This window comes from Enhydra lutris, unplaced genomic scaffold, assembly GCF_002288905.1.
Source record: "Enhydra lutris kenyoni isolate GAN:26980312 unplaced genomic scaffold, ASM228890v2 scaffoldscaffold10, whole genome shotgun sequence".
Lineage (NCBI taxonomy): Eukaryota > Metazoa > Chordata > Mammalia > Carnivora > Mustelidae > Enhydra > Enhydra lutris.
This window is the reverse complement of record NW_019154094.1, coordinates 43,460,819-43,479,457: the sequence shown is the minus strand read 5'-3', so window position 1 is coordinate 43,479,457 and position 18,639 is coordinate 43,460,819. Positions and strand designations below refer to the sequence as shown.

The 18,639-nt window shown below is 47.7% G+C and overlaps 1 protein-coding gene across 1 annotated transcript; it reads left to right on the top strand.

Annotated features, from left to right (window-relative positions):
- Positions 1–1,227: 1,227 nt before the first annotated feature.
- LOC111144103 (EF-hand calcium binding domain 12) lies at positions 1,228–18,532 on the top strand. Its single transcript, XM_022498233.1, is given in 9 exon segments — positions 1,228–1,248; positions 1,250–1,294; positions 3,741–3,849; positions 6,004–6,452; positions 8,540–8,722; positions 10,485–10,641; positions 13,027–13,220; positions 14,648–14,861; positions 17,931–18,532. Coding segments are annotated over 9 exon segments (1,974 nt in total).
- The last annotated feature ends 107 nt before the right edge of the window (positions 18,533–18,639 follow it).

Genomic DNA, 18,639 nt, shown 5'->3' with positions numbered 1-18,639 from the left:
ATCACTAACTCTAAAACATTCCCAACACGTTGAAAAGAAACCCTGTGCCCGTTAGCAGTCAAACCCAAAGCCACACACCTCACCTCCAGCCTCTGGCAATTACCAGTCCGCTTTCTGTGTCTATAAATTTGCTTGTTCTGTGCATATCTTATAAGTAAAATAATATGTGACCTTTTGTGTCTGGCTTCTTTCGCTTAACATAATGTTTTGAAGGTTCATCTGTATTGCAGTATGTATCAGTACTTAACTTTATGACATTCCATTGTGTGAACAGAGCACATTTTGTTTATCCATTTATCAGTTGATGGGCATTTCAAGTGTTTATTATTAATATTCCCGTTATCAGTTCTGTATTTCCAAGCCATATATACTGCCTCTATTTGGCCAAGACTCTTGGGGTTTCTACAACACCTATGAAGGAGGCAGGGTCAGTTCCTTGGATGAAAAGGAAAGACGTGGAGGCCGGCTCAAGATTCTACTGCTTTCGGGAAAAACACGGATTTATTATCTATTCAGGGGCCACTGGGCCATACTAAGAAACCCTGTCTTTCGCCAACCCAGGAATTCTGAACGGCTGCGATTGCCTCTTAGGATCCACGAAAGGAGCAGCACTAGGCGTTGGGAGCGGGAGGGCCGGGAGGGCCAGGAGGGCCCGCCCCCACAACCCTCTTCCTCCCGCGGACTTCGCGAGCGTGGCCTCTCTCAGCCAATCAGCGCAGGGCGTCTGTAGTCCTGGCAACAGTAGCTTCTAAGCTTGCTACTTCAGAGTCTCTTGCAAAATTTGGTGTTACTGTTTTTTGGTGCTCCGACGCAAGCAAGCAAGCGCGTGCACATACGCATGCACACACACTTCAGCGCCCGCTTCTGACGCTGCGACCATGAATGACGATTCCTATGAAACGTATGAGGCTCTGTTCCGGTCGGCGGTCGGTAAGCTCCCGGAAAGCAGTGCGGTGCACATGCGTACAAGTGGGGTGAGGGCAAGGACAGGGGTAAATATCTCATTATGCCGTCCCCGCTCTGGGTGAGGGGTTGCCAGGGAGTCGGCGTCAGGTCAGGCACATTTCTCAGATTTCCATGCCCAAGCTGGAGGAGTGGGCCAACTTGCCTTGGTCTGAAATCAGAGGTCCAATCTTTGAGCCTGGGAAAGACATTCACAGCCCTCTGGCTCGTCCTCTGCCCCATTTCTCCACTGGATATTAATATATTGGGTACTGGAGAAGAAGCATGGAGAAAACTCAGTCCTCAAACCTTCTACCATAGCCTGCTGCAGCAAAGCCCTGCAACTTCAGAGGTGAAGGACAGGCAGATAAACAGCTAATTACAGAAGAAAGGGTGGATGCCAGGCCAGGGGATGACACCCAGGAGTAAGAGTTCTGCTAAGTATAAAGGATGGGGAGGAACAGTTCCAAGGTTCTGGAAGAGAGACTTACACTGGGGTCTAAATTAAGGATACAAGGAGTTCTCCATGCCAAAATGGGGAGGAAAGGCATTCCAGTCCAACAGAACCACATGCAAAGGGGCTCAAACATATGGTGTCTTCAGGAAACTGCTGTTCATTTGAGTGTTACTGGGGATGAGAGGTGAGAGAGGTCAGAAGGGACAAGATCATGAAAGAGCTTGTGAGCCAGGAAATGGAGAAGCCACTGGGAATGACAGTGTTAGACTGGGAGCATTAGCAAATGCAGAGTGAACTGGCAGACTCAGAATGCTGGAGGCACAGATTGATAAGATCTGGGGCTGTCCAAAACATCCAGATCAAAGATACTGAGAGGTGAGGGGGAGTGGCCAGGCTAGAGGGGCTAGAATACTTGGGGGGCTGATTCAATAAAGCATGGAAAGAACAATCCAAGATGATGGTCAGGTTGGTAGCTAGGGTGACCTGGAGATGGAGGTGCCTTTCACAGAAATCAGGAACCTAACAGAAACAGATTCAGTGGGGACAGTACATGGAGATCAGTGAAGTCTTCATTGGTTGAGTCTGAGATACTTGTAGGTCGTCCAAGTGGAGATGCTTTAGGAGAAATTGTATGTAGAAAGTTGGAGGCAATTTCAAGTCATAAATATTGGCATGGGTGTCCTCAGCATGCAGAAGGTCACAGAAACATAAGAGTAGAGGAGATTGGAAAACAAACAAGAAAGCCCAATGTAGACTTGGCACCAATTTTAAGGGGTGGGCAGGAAGAGAGGGGCCAAACATCACCTGGCTTGAGAGGTAGGATGGAACTTAGAGATTTGAATCAGCCAAGATAAACAATTTCAAGAGAGTTGAATTGTCTCCAGATACCTGAAGGGCTGTCCCACTAAAGAGGGAACAAATGCATTTTCTGGTGCATCAATAGGGAGGACTAGGACCAAGGGGTAGAAATTCCAGGGAATGAAATCTGGGTCAATATAAGGAAGTCTTTTCTAGCAATCAGAATTAGGCATCCATAAGGCGAAGTAGAGAACTCCCTGTCGCCAGAGGTGTATACAGAGCAGAGGTAAAATCTGCCAGGGTCATTGCAGAAAGAGTTCCCTGACCTGGGAAGGCAATGGGACTAGCTAGCCTCTGAAAGCAGTTCTCACAATCCCTTGGGGACATTTTCACACAGTCTCTACCCACAACTATGCAGTGACCTCTTTTATTATAAGAGCCCACCTCACTTTCTTATCAATGGACACAGGACCCCAAAGATTACTAGAATGGAAGCTCCATGGTGTGGTGGGCATGTGATCTTTGATAGGGTAGTCAGGGTGACTTTGGGGGCAGTGCACTTGGGCTGAGAACTATATGGTGAAAAGGACTCAGCCAGGGGAGATCTTGGGGAATCCCATGCCCTTCAGAGGGCACAATAAATGCCAAAACCAAGTTGGGACAGAGCTAGGATAGTTGGACAAACAGAAAGCAGACCTGTGCAGCTGGAGCAAACTGAGCAAGGGGGAGAGAAATGGGGGGAGAAGCAGATACAGGGTCCAGGTAAGAGCAGCGGTGTAGATCATTGCGAGAGGGGCTGGTTTATTCTAGAGGCACTGAGAAGCCATTTCAGTGAAGCCATTGAAGGGCTTCAAGAGGGAGTGACTCGTGACTCTTCTGGCTAAGGGAAGATCATGGATTTGGAGTCTAGGGAGGGCACAAGTGGCAGTGGCAAGGCCAGGGAGGAGTGTATTTTGAGTATGTTCCCATGGTCAACATGGTAAAGTTTAAACCCCTTAATCTGCATTCAAGATGATTCCAACTTCATTTCCCACTAACCTCCTCCTTCACACATATGTGCTTCCAACTTGTGGAACTACAGTAACCCTTAAATCTCCAAACTTCACCCCTGACCTTTCTCAACGCTGGCCCCTCCACCCCTTGAAATCTGACTCCTTCTGGAAGGCACATGTCGATGGCTCCTCCTTCATGATGACCTCCCGGGTTTCTCCATCAGCATTTCTCCCCCAACTGAGAGCATCTTGTTATCCCTCTAGTTAACCCACCTTGTTCCATGCCAGTGCTCTGTGGTCAGGCACCCAGCCTCATTTGGATCTGCACCTGGCCATGCCAAGTACTGGATGATTCTCAGCAAATAGTGGTTTGATGAATGGTTACAATTTCAGCTGTACCCAGCATCTTGTCCTCAAAGAAATGATAAAGGGGTTGTTAAGAAGTGCTCACTTCTGTCCACATTGATGTATAATCATTATTTCTGACCTGAAAGAAACACATGAGCAGTAAGGAGACTTAACAAATGTCCTGAATGTTCACTTTGTGCCAGGCTGGGGACCAGGGATACATGGGCTCTAGGACACAGCCCTTAACATTGCAAAACTCACAGGCCATTGGGAGAGAAAGACTCAGAAAGCAGCTTTATCCAGAAAAATATGGTAAATGCTATGATGGGGTTGGGCATGGGCACTGTGGGAACCCAGAGTGGACATGAGGGTGGTGGTTGAGGGGTGGGAAGGTTTCAGAGGATGGTGATGCCTAACCTAAGTCTTGAAGAGTATTCCAGAGAGGAAAGAGTATGTGGCCGGGGCAAAGGGACCAAGGAATGGTAGCTCAGTTTTGGGGTACAAATACTGGGGGAGGCCAGAAGGAACAAGAGAAGAAGCCCATTAGAGAGTCTGGCAGAGGTGGGTAGTTTCAGTGGGGCCAGGTTAAGGAGATTGAATTTTATTTTGGAGGCAATGAAAGGGTTTTAAAACAAGGGAGTTTGGGTTTTCAAAGGAAAATATGGTGACAGTGTTTTTAATAATAATGTTATATCCCTTCTGAATTTTAAAACGTATCTGTTATTCATTTGATCTGTCCCAGCTCTGCTACTAATCAACTGTGTGAACTTGGGCCTCTTGGGGCCTTTGTGCCCCTATCTGTAAAATGGTATAATCATAGAGCTGAGTTATTGGGTCTGTCCATTTGACATCCACTCGTTCACCAAATAATTACTGAGCTCCCTCTGTATGTTGGCATGTGGAGGTGTGGGGACTCCAGCAGGGAGAGATGAGGTCCCAGTCTATAGTCTATTGAAAAAATAAACATCGACCAAGTAATTACACCAGGGATTTCAAACACAAATGTCTGCTTGAAGCACACACTTAATAAATGAACTGATGTGCATGTGAGATTATAGAGAATGGTGGGGACTATGGCAACCTGGAGAGGGCATGCCCCAGTGTAAAGACAGTGTTATGTCAAACAAAACAGGCGTCATTCAACATGAAGTGGTCCAAAGGAAAAGTATAGGTTATATTACATAGAGATAATATGAGGATATAACAGAGCTTGGGAGCTGGACAGGTAACATGTGGCCTGAGGATGAGGAGTGAGGAGGGGATGGGTAGGGAAGGGAACATTTCTGGCAGATGGAACAACACCCTTGTTGGATGTTGGATGTTGGATCCTTAGAACATTCAGGGATCATTGAGAGAGGTCAAGGCATCTGGGTTATACTAAGGAAAGACTGGCAAGCGATGAGGTAGAAAAGGTTGGCGGAGGAGGATCATGGAACTTTACTTTGAAAGTCGTGGAAGGGTTTCAAAATAGGTGAAAGGCGAGTACATAAAAATAACTGTGTACTTAGTATAAACAAAACACTTCTAAAATGGACCGATTCTAACTATCTCCACAACTCAGTAAAGTAGGTACCCTCTTTTTCTCCATTTTGCACATGAAGAATTGAGATGGAGATGCTAAGTAACTTGTCCAAGATCATGCAGCCATGAAGCAACAGAGCGAGGACATGACTGGAGTATTCTGGCTCCAAAGCCTCTGCTCAGATGATCAGACCAAATCAGAATGGCATTTTTATTTTTTTTTAAGATTTTATTTATTTACTTATTCTAGAGAGAGTGCATGCACGAACAGGGTGAGGGGCAGAAAGAAAGGGAGATGCAGACTCCCCGCTGAGCATGGAGCCTGACACAGACCCCAAGATCATGACCTGAGCTGAAGGCAGATGCTTAAATGACAGAGCCACCCAGGCGCCCCCAGAATGGCATCGTTCTGGAGGCACCTGGGTGGCTCAGTTGGGTAAGCGTCCAACTCTTGGTTTTGGCTTAGGCCGTGATCTCAGGGTTGTGAGATTGAGCCCCATGTGGGGCTACTCACTGGATGTAGAGCCTGCATAAGATTCTCTCTCTCCCTCTCCTTCTGCCCCTCCCCTTGCTTGTTCTCTCTTTTTCTCTGTCTCTCTCACTCTCTCAAATAAATAAATAAGTAAACAAATCTTTTCTTTTTTTTTTAACCCACTGAGCCACCCAGGCGCCCCTCTTTTCTTTTTTTTTTAAAGATCATTCTGATTACTGGTAAGGAGTGCTGGGGTGGGGAAGAGTAAGATTAAGTAAGAAAAAGCATATAGAGCTTTTAGCATTGTGCCTGCTTTCAGGAGTACACAATTATTATGATAGCGAAGCAATGATAAAGCCAGGCCTGGAACCCAGATGCCCTATCACTCAGCCTGCTGCTGTAGCATTTTTCTTTCCTGACTCTGTTAGTCCTCTTCCTGAAAGAAACTCACCTCCTAACACTCTTCCCCCAAGGGCTCTGGCAGTCTAAGACCTCAGGTGATGATGAAACCTCCAGCAACGACCCCATCTTCAATCCTGAACCAGTCATTGCCCACTGCTTCAAGCAGTTCAAGCAGAAGGCTTTCCCCCAGCCTCAGAGCCGCCGGCGGATCATCACCTTGCCTCAAAATGAGGATCCAATACCCATCAATCTCATGGCCCAAGCCCAGACTCCCCCACAGCCAATATCCAGCTTCAAAGTCCTGGGAGCCGGGGATATCCTGGGGCAGCCAGACGATGCAAAGACCTGGCTCAGCCAGAGACTGAAGCTTCGGCAGAACCTGGAGTCATTCGGTGACACGGAGAAGTGGCTGCAGAACAAGCCTTGCCTCACTCCTTCAGAGGCCAAGGTCTTAAACATGATCCAAAAAGAGCATGAGGCCCATTTGCTGGCCTGTCTGACTCCTACCAGAGCCACCAAGGTGAGCCACCCCACTTGATGATGAAGAGACTGAAGGTGTTAGGGGCATACTGTCATTTCATTCCCTGTGGTTAGGCAGAATAGGTGGTGTCCCCCCCATCAAAGAGGAACAGAGAAGTCCCAAAAGGGGGGTGTATTGGGGACAGAGCAAGGAGGAGGGCTGTGATGCCTCTTATGACCTCATCTCGGGAGATCACAGTTTCAAGAGAATCACATGGTCACTTTCACCGTATTCTATCTAGCAGAAGCAAGTCATTAAGGACTGTTCACCCTCGATGGGAGGGGAACCAGGCTCCATCTCAGAAGGGAGGAGTGGAAGAATTTGTGACTGTATCTTAAAATCACCTGAGGAGGGATAATTCCTGGCATTCCATCTATGGGACATTTTAAAATACTTGTTCATTCATTCATTCATGGTCACATGTTTGTTGAGGGTTGATGAGTGCCAGGCAGGTGCTCCTAGTGCTGCTGTGAGGATCAGAGCTGCGAGGCTGGAAGAAAAAATGAGGAACTCCCTTTTATAAATATAGAACTAGAAGCTCAACGAGGCTAGTCAATTGTCCAGGCCTATAGAGGTAGTCAGTGGAAATCTTTTTTTTTTTTTTTTAAGATTTTATTTATTTATTTGACAGAGATCACAAGTAGGCAGAGAAGCAGGCAGAGAGAGAGGAGGAAGCAGGCTCCCTGATGAGCAGAGAGCCCAACGTGGGGCTCGATCCCAGGATCCCATGACCTGAGCTGAAGGCAGAGGCTTTAACCCACTGAGCCACCCAGGCGCCCCAGTCAGTGGAAATCAGTATCAAAGCCCTCATCCCCCAATGCTTGGTCGCTGTGACATTCCCTTGTAATGCAAACACTTGAAATTTCTCCCAGGTGAGGTTAAGTTGGGGTAAGAGGTCAGATAACTTGGGTTTAAACCTAGCTCGGCTACTTCCTAGCTCTATGATCTGGGCTTCAGTTTTCCAATCTATTAAATGTGGATAACCATTGTACCTACTTTCTAGGGTTGCTGTGACATCTAAATGGATGAATTTATATCAGGTGCCTTGGACAGTGCCGGCCACAGAGCGAGCACTCAATATTATGTCTGTCCTTTTGATTGCCGTCTCACTGATATCAGAGTCAGTCCTTGGTGTAATCAGAGTCCAAACCCAAATTTCCTAGGTCTCACACACCCTTCCTGACAGCAGCACGGTGTCTATGAATAAGCACTAGACTTGGGTTAGAAACCCAACTCTACTGCTCAAGGGTCGTGTGAACCTGGACGAGCCACTTCACTTCGCTGAACCTGTTTTCTCATTTGTAAAAAGGGAAAGTCATCCCTAATACCTAATTTACAGCATCATTTAGTCATTCAGCAAACAATGACTGCCTGTCTGCCTGGGGCTGGAGGCTTTTTCAGTAGGGGGGATGGGAGGTAAGGGTATGTAGCTTAATAGGACATGGTCTTCCTTCAAGATGTTCAGATATTAATGGGGGAGGCAGACACATCAGATCAATGACTTCAGTTTGCTGTAGACCATTAATAGAGGTGGGTCCCAAATGCAGAGGAACTATAAACTAGGGAACAGAAAGGCCCTTTGTAAACTTTCAGGTGCTACACCAAGGTGAGGGGTATTATTCTGAAATATTCCCCATAACCTGGAATTAGAGGAAAAGTAAGATTTGGACAGGTAGAGAAAGGAGGAAAGGTATTCTGGTCAGGAGGCCTAGCAGGAGCAAAGACTGGGAGGTAGGAGGATTAGAGCCTTGTGTGGCTCTGGGCGGGGGCATGTGTCTGGGGGCACTGAGAGTCCAATGGGATTATACGCCTGACTTGTCTGACAGGAGAGATGGGGTAAGAACAAAATGTTAGTTCTCATAATATCCAGACCTCTTGTTTCTGATGGGAAAATGGAGGTCCTGAGATGCAAATAATCTATGGCAACAGGTAGTTGCCCTGAGTCCAGTGCCCCTTGCACTCCATCCTGCTGTCTGTCTAGAGCTGCTCAGCCACTTTTTCTCCCTGTTCTAACTCTGGGAATCATGCTCGAGTAGCCTGTCTCCCCTGAATTCTCCCCCTCTGCCCCACTCTCTTGTCTTTCGCAGAAGAGCCCCCGGCCTTCCCGCCGACCTGTGCCCCAGCTCCGACTGCCCAAGCCTTCTGCCTTGACCACCTTGTACTCGTACCTGCGCAGCCGCAAGATCAAGATGCTGGAGATATTCAGCAAGGTGGACTGGGGTGAGAACCAGAGGATCTCTAGGGAGGAGTTCATTGCGGCTCTGAAGGCGGTAAGTGCCTCCCGTCCTCCCTCCGGGCTGGCCTGAGTGGGGAAGATGTCCATGCTCCCTGCCCCCACTGCTGCCTGCACCCAGGTCCTGGCAACTGAAAAGTAGACGCAGGGGACTCAAACCATCAGCCTTGTTACTTGTAAAGCCAACTTGGAAAACGTAGCATAATTCGTGGCCACATCAGACCCCTAAAAGCAACCCTGCATGGGTCTGACCTAAAAAGCCCCTATCTGAGTGGAAAGTCTGCAGAACCAACCCCATAACCAATCAACTGCATGAGGAATCACTGTCTTGCCCATTGGACCCCAGAACTGTGCACAGAAATTTCTGGGCCTTCAGTCCTGCCTCTAGAACCTTCTAGACCTTCTCCAGCTGTCACTGGCACATGATCATATAGAGGTCTGTTAAAAATGCAGCTTCTGACTCAGTACCTCTGTGCATGGCCTGAGATGTTACACTCTAACAAGCTCCTAGTGATGTCTATGGTACTGTCCCTCGGGCCACACTTTCAAGGGCTAGCCAAGATTTTAAGTTAATTATAAAGAAATAAAATTTTAAAATCCAGTTCCTCACTCACAATAGCCACATTTTGGATGCTCAGTAACCACACATGATGAGCAGTTCCTCTACCAGACCATGCAGTTACAGAACATTCCATTATTGCAGAAAGTTCCACTGGTCTAGTGAGGGGTCTACTAATTATTGCCCAGAAGTCAGATCCAGCCTGCCTCTGTTTTTGTAAATAAAGTTTTATTGGAACACAGCTATACTCATTTGTATGTATTGTCATGGCCGTTTTAATGCTACAATGGTAGAGTTGGGTAGTTACGAGAGAGACCATATGGTTCATGGAGCCTAAAATATTTACCATCTGGCCCTGTATAGAAGAAGTTTGCTGACCCCTGGTCTGCATGAATTAAACTTTTATATGCTTTGAATACAAGCTACCTTTACAAAACACTCTAGGAAGCTGGCAGCTACCATCTTTCAGCCCACCATCTTTTATGGTTTTGAGTCATCACCAGTCCTCACACTATTGTTTCCTGATATGTACTCATCTAAACAACCTTTCAAAACATGAAAAAAAGATAAAGGGTTTTTAATCATCATAATCAAAAAAAGATAAAATATTACATCCTTTCATCCTAGGAGTGTTCTAACCCTCTTTGAGGAAAGCTCAGTGAATAATGACTGCAGTGTACAAAATTATATTTCCTTTAAGACTTTTCCTCTTGAATATTTGGTATTGATGGCAAGCATTACAGTCCTACAAAGTTACTCACTGTCCTTCAAAGAGTAACGTGTATCGTATTTCTGATCCTCTTTTACTTCAGTTAAAGGAGGCTAATGTGTTTCTCATGAACAAGGATGGTAGACGTGAAATCCTTTTTCCCATCCAGCCTGGGAAAGCTGGCATTGAGCTCAGTATGGAGTGGGGTGGTGGTCCGGAAGGAAGAAGGAGCGGATTCTGCAAAGATGGTGGCTTATCTGGACTGGGTTTTGAAGGAGGGATAGGAGTTCTTCAGATAGGTGGAAACACCTGAGAAAAGGTAAAGGGTGAGAAAGTGTAGAGTGTGTTCAGGGCCTGGGAAAGGGCTCTAAGCTCCTGCAGCAGAGGCCTTGGGCATGAGCTGGGAGTGGTGGTGGATGAAACCAGAAACTAGACAAGAGAGGTAGGGCCAGGCTGCTATGGCTTTGGCCATACTGGCTGGATGTTTGGAGTAGAGCCCACCCACCTTGGTGGCTTCTCTTCCCTCCTCAGGTTGGAGTCCCTCTGAAAAACCAGGAGATGGAGGATGTTGTGATCTATCTCAGCTCTCTGGGAAAGTGCAACAACATTACCACGGATATCCTAGCCAACACCTACAAGCAGTGGTCTTTGGGTGAGCAGAGAAGCACCCTGTCGACTGCAAGGGAGTGTACGTATCCACCCCCCAACCCCATGTCTCCACTTCCCCATCCTGGGAACAAGCAGGGTGGAGGCAGCCTTGGCTTACTTTCTGAGTGTGTTCTCCAACTTTGGCTTACCATAGGTGGGCCAAGCTTCTAGAATCCCCAGGTCCAACAATCAACTAAAGAGTAGATATTCTCATGAGTGCTCAGCTACCATATCCATTTGAAGATCTTGAGGCCCAGCCCTTGTCCTTAAGGGAGGATTTCCAAAAGGTAGTTTCAGCCCTCCAAAGCTTACCTGATAGATTGAGATCTGACCCAAACAGAAGGCCCTTCCACTTGTATGTGAGCCCAAGGCCTTCTTACTATTAATCTATATTTTACTGATAAAAAGTTAACTAAAATTCAACCCCCCCCCCAAAAAAAACCCACTAAAATTCAGAAACCAGAATTAGCACATGTTTGGAGTTTACTGGAAAATCTATTTTGATATTCTGCTATCAGAGATATTAGCAGGGTTGCTGTGAACAGTTGTATGAGTTGTGCACAGCTCAAGTTCCATTTGCTAGGCCATGTGCTTGTGGAACCACTTCTGTCCAAATATAGGACAGAGGCAAATTAGAAATGGACCAGCCATGGCGCTGGCTATGAATTTACTCTATAACACAAGGGTACATCATGGTTCTTTAGAGCTTAGTGCCACTGTTGGTGCAAAAAAATTTTAAATTGAACAACTACAGATAAAATTAAAGCTCTCCTTTTAACCTCCACCCATCGTTCCAGAGCCCTCCCCAAATGTAATCAAATGTAACATATAATAACTATAACAACAATATAACATATCCCCAAATATAACTTCTTTTTCTAAATCAAATAAATCTTGCTTTGGCCCTACCTGTCAGGCTGGAAGGAGTTTCATTTCAGATGTTGGTGTGGGGTGTTCCTCACACTTTCTGAGGTCACAGGAGAGCCCTGGGGGAGGAGGGGAGGGGAGAGGTTTCTTCTTCCAGAGTCCCAGGGAATCTGTGCACCCTCCAGGCACCTCCTGCGCATGTCACCATCACCACCCCCAGTCACAATCTCCAGCACCCTTCATGTCCAGCATGTGCTCAGGGCTGCCTCAAATCGGGCTTGCTTTCCCATCCATGCTCTTTTGCCTTTTCATTATAAATTACCAAAGCTCGCCCTTATTCATGTGGTTTGCTATGAGCCATTTAGTGAATGACCACAGTACTCATAATGCATGTTTGTAGCAAAGGTATTTGGGGCCTGTTATTTCCCAATAAATAGACCTGAGGTCAAGAGCAGGTATTTGCTTGAATGGTGCCATCTCAGTGTCATCATAGAGCCCTTTCTCCTGAACAGCATCAGTGGGCAGGGTAAGCAGACTTGGGTATCACTTGCTTTGCCTAGAGGGACAGCAGCATCAAGACTCTAGGTGCCCAGCTCGGAAAGGGAAGGCGGTAGCATCTGGGGGCACCTGCTGTGGGCTGGGTCATTTTACCCACAGCAGCAGCTCAGATAACCCTCCAAGTCCCTAGAGGTCAGAGCTGCATTTCACACTCGACGAGGAGGAAGCTGAAGCGCAGCCACCAGTCTGTAGTCTGGAAACTAGAGGATGGCTGGGCCATGATTTCATGTCAGCCCAAGACAGTGGAGCCCTGAACTAGGGCAGGGGCAATGGGAGGCTTTCATCCATCCAGATCTGTGTTGAGCACCTATTATGTGCCAGGCACCCTTCAAAAACACCAGGAACTGGGAACACAGGAGTAAAGAAGCCAATGAGCTTCCATGTAGCAGGTTAGCCAAGATGATGTCTAGTCGTGATTAATGCTTTGAAGACAAGAGAACAGAGTGAGGAAGTGGTGGTCAGGGGAGACCTCTTTACAAAGCAGCTCTGGGGGCTGACACTTGAGTGACTAATGAGGAACCAGTCTGGTGGAGCGCATCCTAGGCAGTTGGAGCTACAAAGGCAAAGGCCCTGACTTGGGAAAGTTTTCAGAGTACAGAAAGCAGTTAGGGTGGCTTGGGGGAGTGAGGGAGGGGTGATGTTTAGAAGATGGGTTGGGTGGATGCTGAGCTGAGGCCAGATCCTGTAGAACCTTGCAGACCAGGAAGAGGATTCTGGGCTTTAGTCTGAGTGCTGTGGGAAGCCATCAGGGGAATGAGGTGATTATATTTTGTAAAGGTCCTATTTGTTGTTTGGTGGAAACAGGATGGTAGAGGATGAGAGGGGTAGTAGGAAGGCTGGGACTGTGGTGCACAAGGGATGCCATTGTGGAAGCAGAGATGGCACAGACGGGCCATGTGGGAAGTGAGCAAAGGCGTGGCCCATACCTGCTTGGTCCCATCAGTTAACCACTCGATGGATTCCTTAGGTGGGCCTCCTCTCAGTCTCTCTGTCCTTTCAGATTATAGATCCGCCAAGCACAGAGGTTCCCTCCAAAGTGCATCCAAGAACCAGGTGGATTTGGCCCCACAGCCTTGTAAGATGGACCTGCTGACTGTGCCCCTGGTTGACATCCACATGGAGGCACGGCCCATGACTCTGGAGGAGATGGAGGACGTTGGCAAGCGGTACCGCGAGAGGAAGCGGCAGCACCAGGTACCCAGGCCAACAGGAGGGGCATGGGGCTAGGTGCCTAGATAGGCTCGGGTTCAAGTTCACTAAACCTTCAGGCTGCAGAACTCCAGGGAGCAGGCTTCTTCGTCTGATAATGAGAACAACACCTACCTCATGAAGTTTCTCTGAAGATGAAATGAGATCATGTTTCCGAGAGTATGGAGTTCCCCTCCTCCCATTCCTTAACTGTGACTTTGCATCCTGAGACCAGGGCTGAGGGCTGCATCTCCATCACAGCTGGAATCCAAGTGCCCAGCACAGGGCCTGCCACTGCGTGGGCACTCCAGGCACTCCAGAAACACATGACCAGTGAAAGAGGAGTGGATGGCGTGAATGAATTCATCCAACAAATATTTATCGAGTGATGGCAATGTGCCAGGCACTCTTTCAGCAGAGAACAAAACAACCCCTGCCAACAGGGAGGCAGACAATATTAGCATTATACTATATATAAATACATATTTTATTATATATAATAAATATAATATAAAGATATATTATAATATTATGATATTATAATACTATATGTTAAATTAATTATATATTATAATAAGTATATAAAATATATTAATATATTCTATTTATTATATATATATATATATAATAAAATGTTAAGCACTATAAGTGCTATATCAGTTAAGATCTGATTCACTTCATGACACAAAAACCCCAACATATTTGAGCAGGGCTCAACAAACTTTGTAAAGAGCCAGGCAACGACTGTTTTAGACTTCTGGGGCTCTATAGTTTCTGTGGCCACTGCCACCCAAGAGCAGCCGCAGACTGCAGCCACGAAACAAATGAGTGCCTCTGTGTTCCAAGAAAACCATTTTTATAAAAACAGGTGCTGAGCCAGATGTGGCCTGTGGGCTGTACTTTGCTGATCCTGGTTTTAGATGGTGCAAAAATATAGTTGGTTTTGTTTTGTTTTTTATTTCCTTGTAAATAAATAAGAAGGCCAAACATGGCTCGGCATTCTGCAGGCTTCTTTGGCTTTGCTCCGCTATTCTTGACACCATGATTCAACCTCAAAAGCACAGATGTCTGCACCTAATTTAAATCCTGGTGCAGCCAAATCTGTGGATGCCATGTTTCACCAAGGCATTGACATTGCACCCTACTGTACCTATGACATAATGACACGCAGCTCCACATACGGGGCTGTTCACACTCACACAGCACTACCGGCCTTAACCTTAGCCATTCAAGTGCTCTTGGGGGTGACCTTGACTATGTGTGATTTTTCTCCCAAGGCACTGACTTCAGAGCCTGAACTTGGGTCCCTCCCTGCACTCTTTGCCCTTTCCCCTCATGGGGGAGATGGAGATGAGGCTCCACATCTGCCTTCTGGCCAGGAAGGCAAAGAGAAACTGGAGGGAAGTGTGTGCCAACCTCTGTTCTCTTTGCAGCTCAAGATCCCCTCCATCCAGTACCTGGAGCGGTGCCGCCTGGTGCGCAGTGGGAATAAGCACTTTGATGAGCACTGTCTCCCGTCCACCATGCACGGGGATATGAGGGAGCTCGTTAACATGTCCCGCAGGGACAACTTTCTGGTCTACCTGCAGTGCCACAAGCTCTGTGAGTACTACGGCCTCCCGCTGACGGAGGACATACTCATGAAAGGTAAGGGCTTTGGGGGCTGGCCCTTGGGAGGTTGCCAAGAGGGCCCAGAACCTGGGTGCAGGTGGCATCCACCTGTGGTTTGTCCTTCCCCAGCTGACATACACCCAGCTAAACTGCTGTGGCCTGTGGTGGGGGTATGGAAGGTGGAGGGGGAGGGGAGGAAGAGTCCAGTCTGTTTTCCAGTTAGATAGGATTTCTAGAATTCTGGAGGTACCCAGGCTCCACAGACACAGAGGTCTGGGTTCCCCCAATGGAGCTACTAGGCATTCTAGAATAGGAGTTCAGGGTGAGGGAGCCCTGAAGTTGAGCAGAAAGGAACAGTCCCATTTTCAAAGAGGGAGATATGCTAGAAGTGATAACCACTATGATTGTACTGGGCTTTTCCAAAACCACTTCCTAGGTCAGGTCTGTTTCTCGGTTCTTCTGCAACACGGAGGTAGGAACACACAAGGGGGCAAGTTCTGCTGAGGCCCTTTGCTCTCTGCTCAGACCACAGGACTGGGCCCTGAGATTTCCACACTGGCCTCACCCTCTGTTTGAGGGAGAATTGTGTTTCCATATATCCAAGCAGACCTAAACCCTCCCCACCTCTCGGTAGAGCATGTGCTTCTGGGAGACGGGGATGGGGGAGTGCCCCATAAGCCCTCAATGATCACCCAGCGATGCTGCCGCCCCAAATCTGTGAATTTATAAATTTAACGGGCAGGTCCCACTTCAGGCCTTAAAAGCATGAAAGAGTAAGTTGCTCTTGAGGGCAGAGGTTTCCCAAGTGGCCAGGAAGGAACCATGGCCAAAGTGGGTAGTGTGGCTTTCAGAGAAAGGGGCACACGGACAGGCGTGTGACTTCCCTGAGAATCAGTTAACCGTCACAACTGACTATTTCCCTCTTTTTCCCAAGAGAGAGGGAAGCAAGTGCACATTGTACAGGGCCCTAGGTCTTGTATTAATTTGCTCAGGCTGCCACAATAAAATACCACAGACTGGGTTGAACAAAACGAAATTTGTTTTCTTACACTTCTGGAGGCTAGAAGTGCAAGATCAAGGTACACCAGGGCTGGTTTCTTCTGAGGCCTCTCTCCTGGGCTCACAGAATGGCCACCTTCTCACTACCTCTTCACATGGTTTCCCCTCTGTGCACTCACGCCCCTAGCACCTCTCTTGTGTCCAGATCTCCTTTTACAAGGACACCGGTCCAATCAGATTTGAGCCCAGGCTCATCTGCCTGATCTCCTCTTGAAAGATCCTCTATCCAAGTACAAATTCTGAGGTTTCAGGGGGTTAGAGCTTCAGTATATGAATTTGTTCTTGGGGTGGGGGTTGGGGGGGAAACAATTCAGCTTATAACAGGTCTGTACAAAAGCGTTTAGCCAAAAACCTCCAGAAACACAGGCAAACCAACCTGAGGGGTCGTTGTCTCCGGGTGCGCTGCACCCCCTCACTTGGGCGGCCAATTGCTGCCCCCCCTGGGCTGGGAGGGCAAAGACAGGAAATCCTGGACACATCATCCTTCCTTCCTTCTTCCTCAGGGAGACTTGTCTTCCCTGATTGTGTACATTTCCTGGTCTTGGCTAGTGGTGGAGGGGCAGCTAACTGTCTTCTGAACGCAGGCAGGCTTGCCACACCTGCACCTGGGGCTGCCCTGCGGGCCAGGCCTTTCCTTGGGATGTGCCTCCTTTGTCCCCTCAGAACACTGAACCACTACTGATTGCCTCCACTGCTAGCTTTTGCTAGCTCCTGGGCCTGTCCACCTCACCAGCTGGAAGGATCTCACACTCATGGGCATACGGGAGCATCCGTGGGGTGAGGGGGGCTTCCTTTTGCTTCTGATTGTTCTAGATGGAAAAAAATTCTAGTCCACCTCTGACCAGTATCCTGGCCACTATTTAGTGGCTGTCTCTGTGACAGAGGCCTGCTCTGGGTCTGTGTTAAAAGAAAGAAACTCAAGCACTGGGACTTCCAGGTCTGTGTTCTGGAGTAGAGCTTGGTGGGCTCTGACTCCAGCCCTCAAGCTCAAGGGCTAGAGTTCTACAACTCTGAGGCATTTCCCCTCTCCCCAGTGAATACGGCTTTATCATTTGTCCCCTGATTTTATAGATAATACTTGCTCACTTAAGCTTTCCTTGAAAACAGAAAGATAAAAATTTCCCCAGCTTGAGTTGACATCATTAATATTTTAGAGATTGTCCTTTCACAGACCTCTTTTTCTTTTCCATTTATACAAAATTATTTATGTAAATTATTTTTAAATTGTGTATATATATTATACGTGTATATTATATATATTACATAGATATATCTTTAAATGTGGTTTTAAAAATCCTGTGTACTTTTCTAAAATGTGGATGCTGCATATCCTCCTTCCCTCTTCCCTCTTATCTGCACAGTCCCTGCCCAGCCCGCAGATAAGCAGCATTAATAACCTGGAATGTAACCTTCCATTACTTTTTCTAGAATATGAGTAAGTTATGTGTTACCATCTTGGGACAAGCACTGCTCAATGGCTGCAGGAAGACAGAACCCCTGGCCCAGTATTTTTTGTGCTCTGACTTCTTAGAGCAGTCTCCCAAGGATATCTGTGAGATTAATTCTGGGCAAGGAGAAAGCTGCCGTCGACTAAGTCTCAGTTAACCTAGTGAAGTCTTGGGTGAATCTCCCCTCCTCCTTGTAGGTTCCTGACCAGCACAACCCCTGCAGAATGCTCACTCCATCCTACCTGCACCCAGGCCTCAGGCCTCGGGGCCGTGGCTGGACTGGTTATGAACACGCTCCCTCATCTCTAGTCCAGAGAGGGGTGTTGTACCAGGCCCACTTCCTGACATTGCACTGTGGTTGTATGCCACATTGCCATTCGGGGAAGCCAGGGGAAGAGTCTAAGAGACCCTCTACATGCCTTTTGCAACTTGCTGTGAATCTACAGTCATTTAAACATAAAAATTTAGCATGTATCTAAGAAAAAAATCTTTTCAAACAAAAATGTCTATTAAAAATAAAAAAGCCTTCCTCTGCCCCAGAGGCTCAGGGGAAGAGGGATCCTGAGCTGACAGGTCACATTTCTCTTGCTGCTTGCAGCCCTGCTTTACCCAGGAGACAAGATCATTTTCCAGAAGGACCAGGTGCGCCCGATCCGGCAGCCGGGAGGCTACTACTCAGACTTGAAGATCTTCAGTCCAAATCTGGCCCTGCTCAAGCTCCAGGGCTTCAGTGAGGCTCTGGCTAAGAAGGCTGACAAGCTGAGTGTCAGACCCCCTGTGTTCCCTGCCATTTGCCTTCTGTCCTGCTGCTGCTCCTTCAGTGCTGGGGATAGGATGGTGGCCTCCCTAAGGTGTCATGGTGCACCAGTGCCTGTGTCCAAGCATGCCCAGCATGTCCATCCCCACTGGTCACCAGGTGTCGTCCCTGGCACATGTCTGAGGGCCACAGCCTCCCTGCCTCACCCCCATACAGCTACTCTCCCAACCACATCCTACATGATCTCAAGCTCTCTGGGAAAGATTAAAAAGAGGGACTTCTTCAAGAAATAGGGAGGCTCCTTCACAAATCATGGGCAGGCCATCAGGGGCCCTACAGAGGAGAGGTGTGGCAGTCCCTTCTTTGTCCTGCCTTCTCTGGCAAGAGGTGGGCTTGCAGCCCTTAGGAGGAGGAAAGAATTCTGCACTGGGGCCTGTCTCTGAGCCTCAGACCAACCTGAGTCCTCTCTAAGGAAATGTCCTTCTTTGGAAGGAGGGGACCCGTGGGCAGGTGATAAACCAGCATCTGTTGGAGACTGCAGACTGGAGAA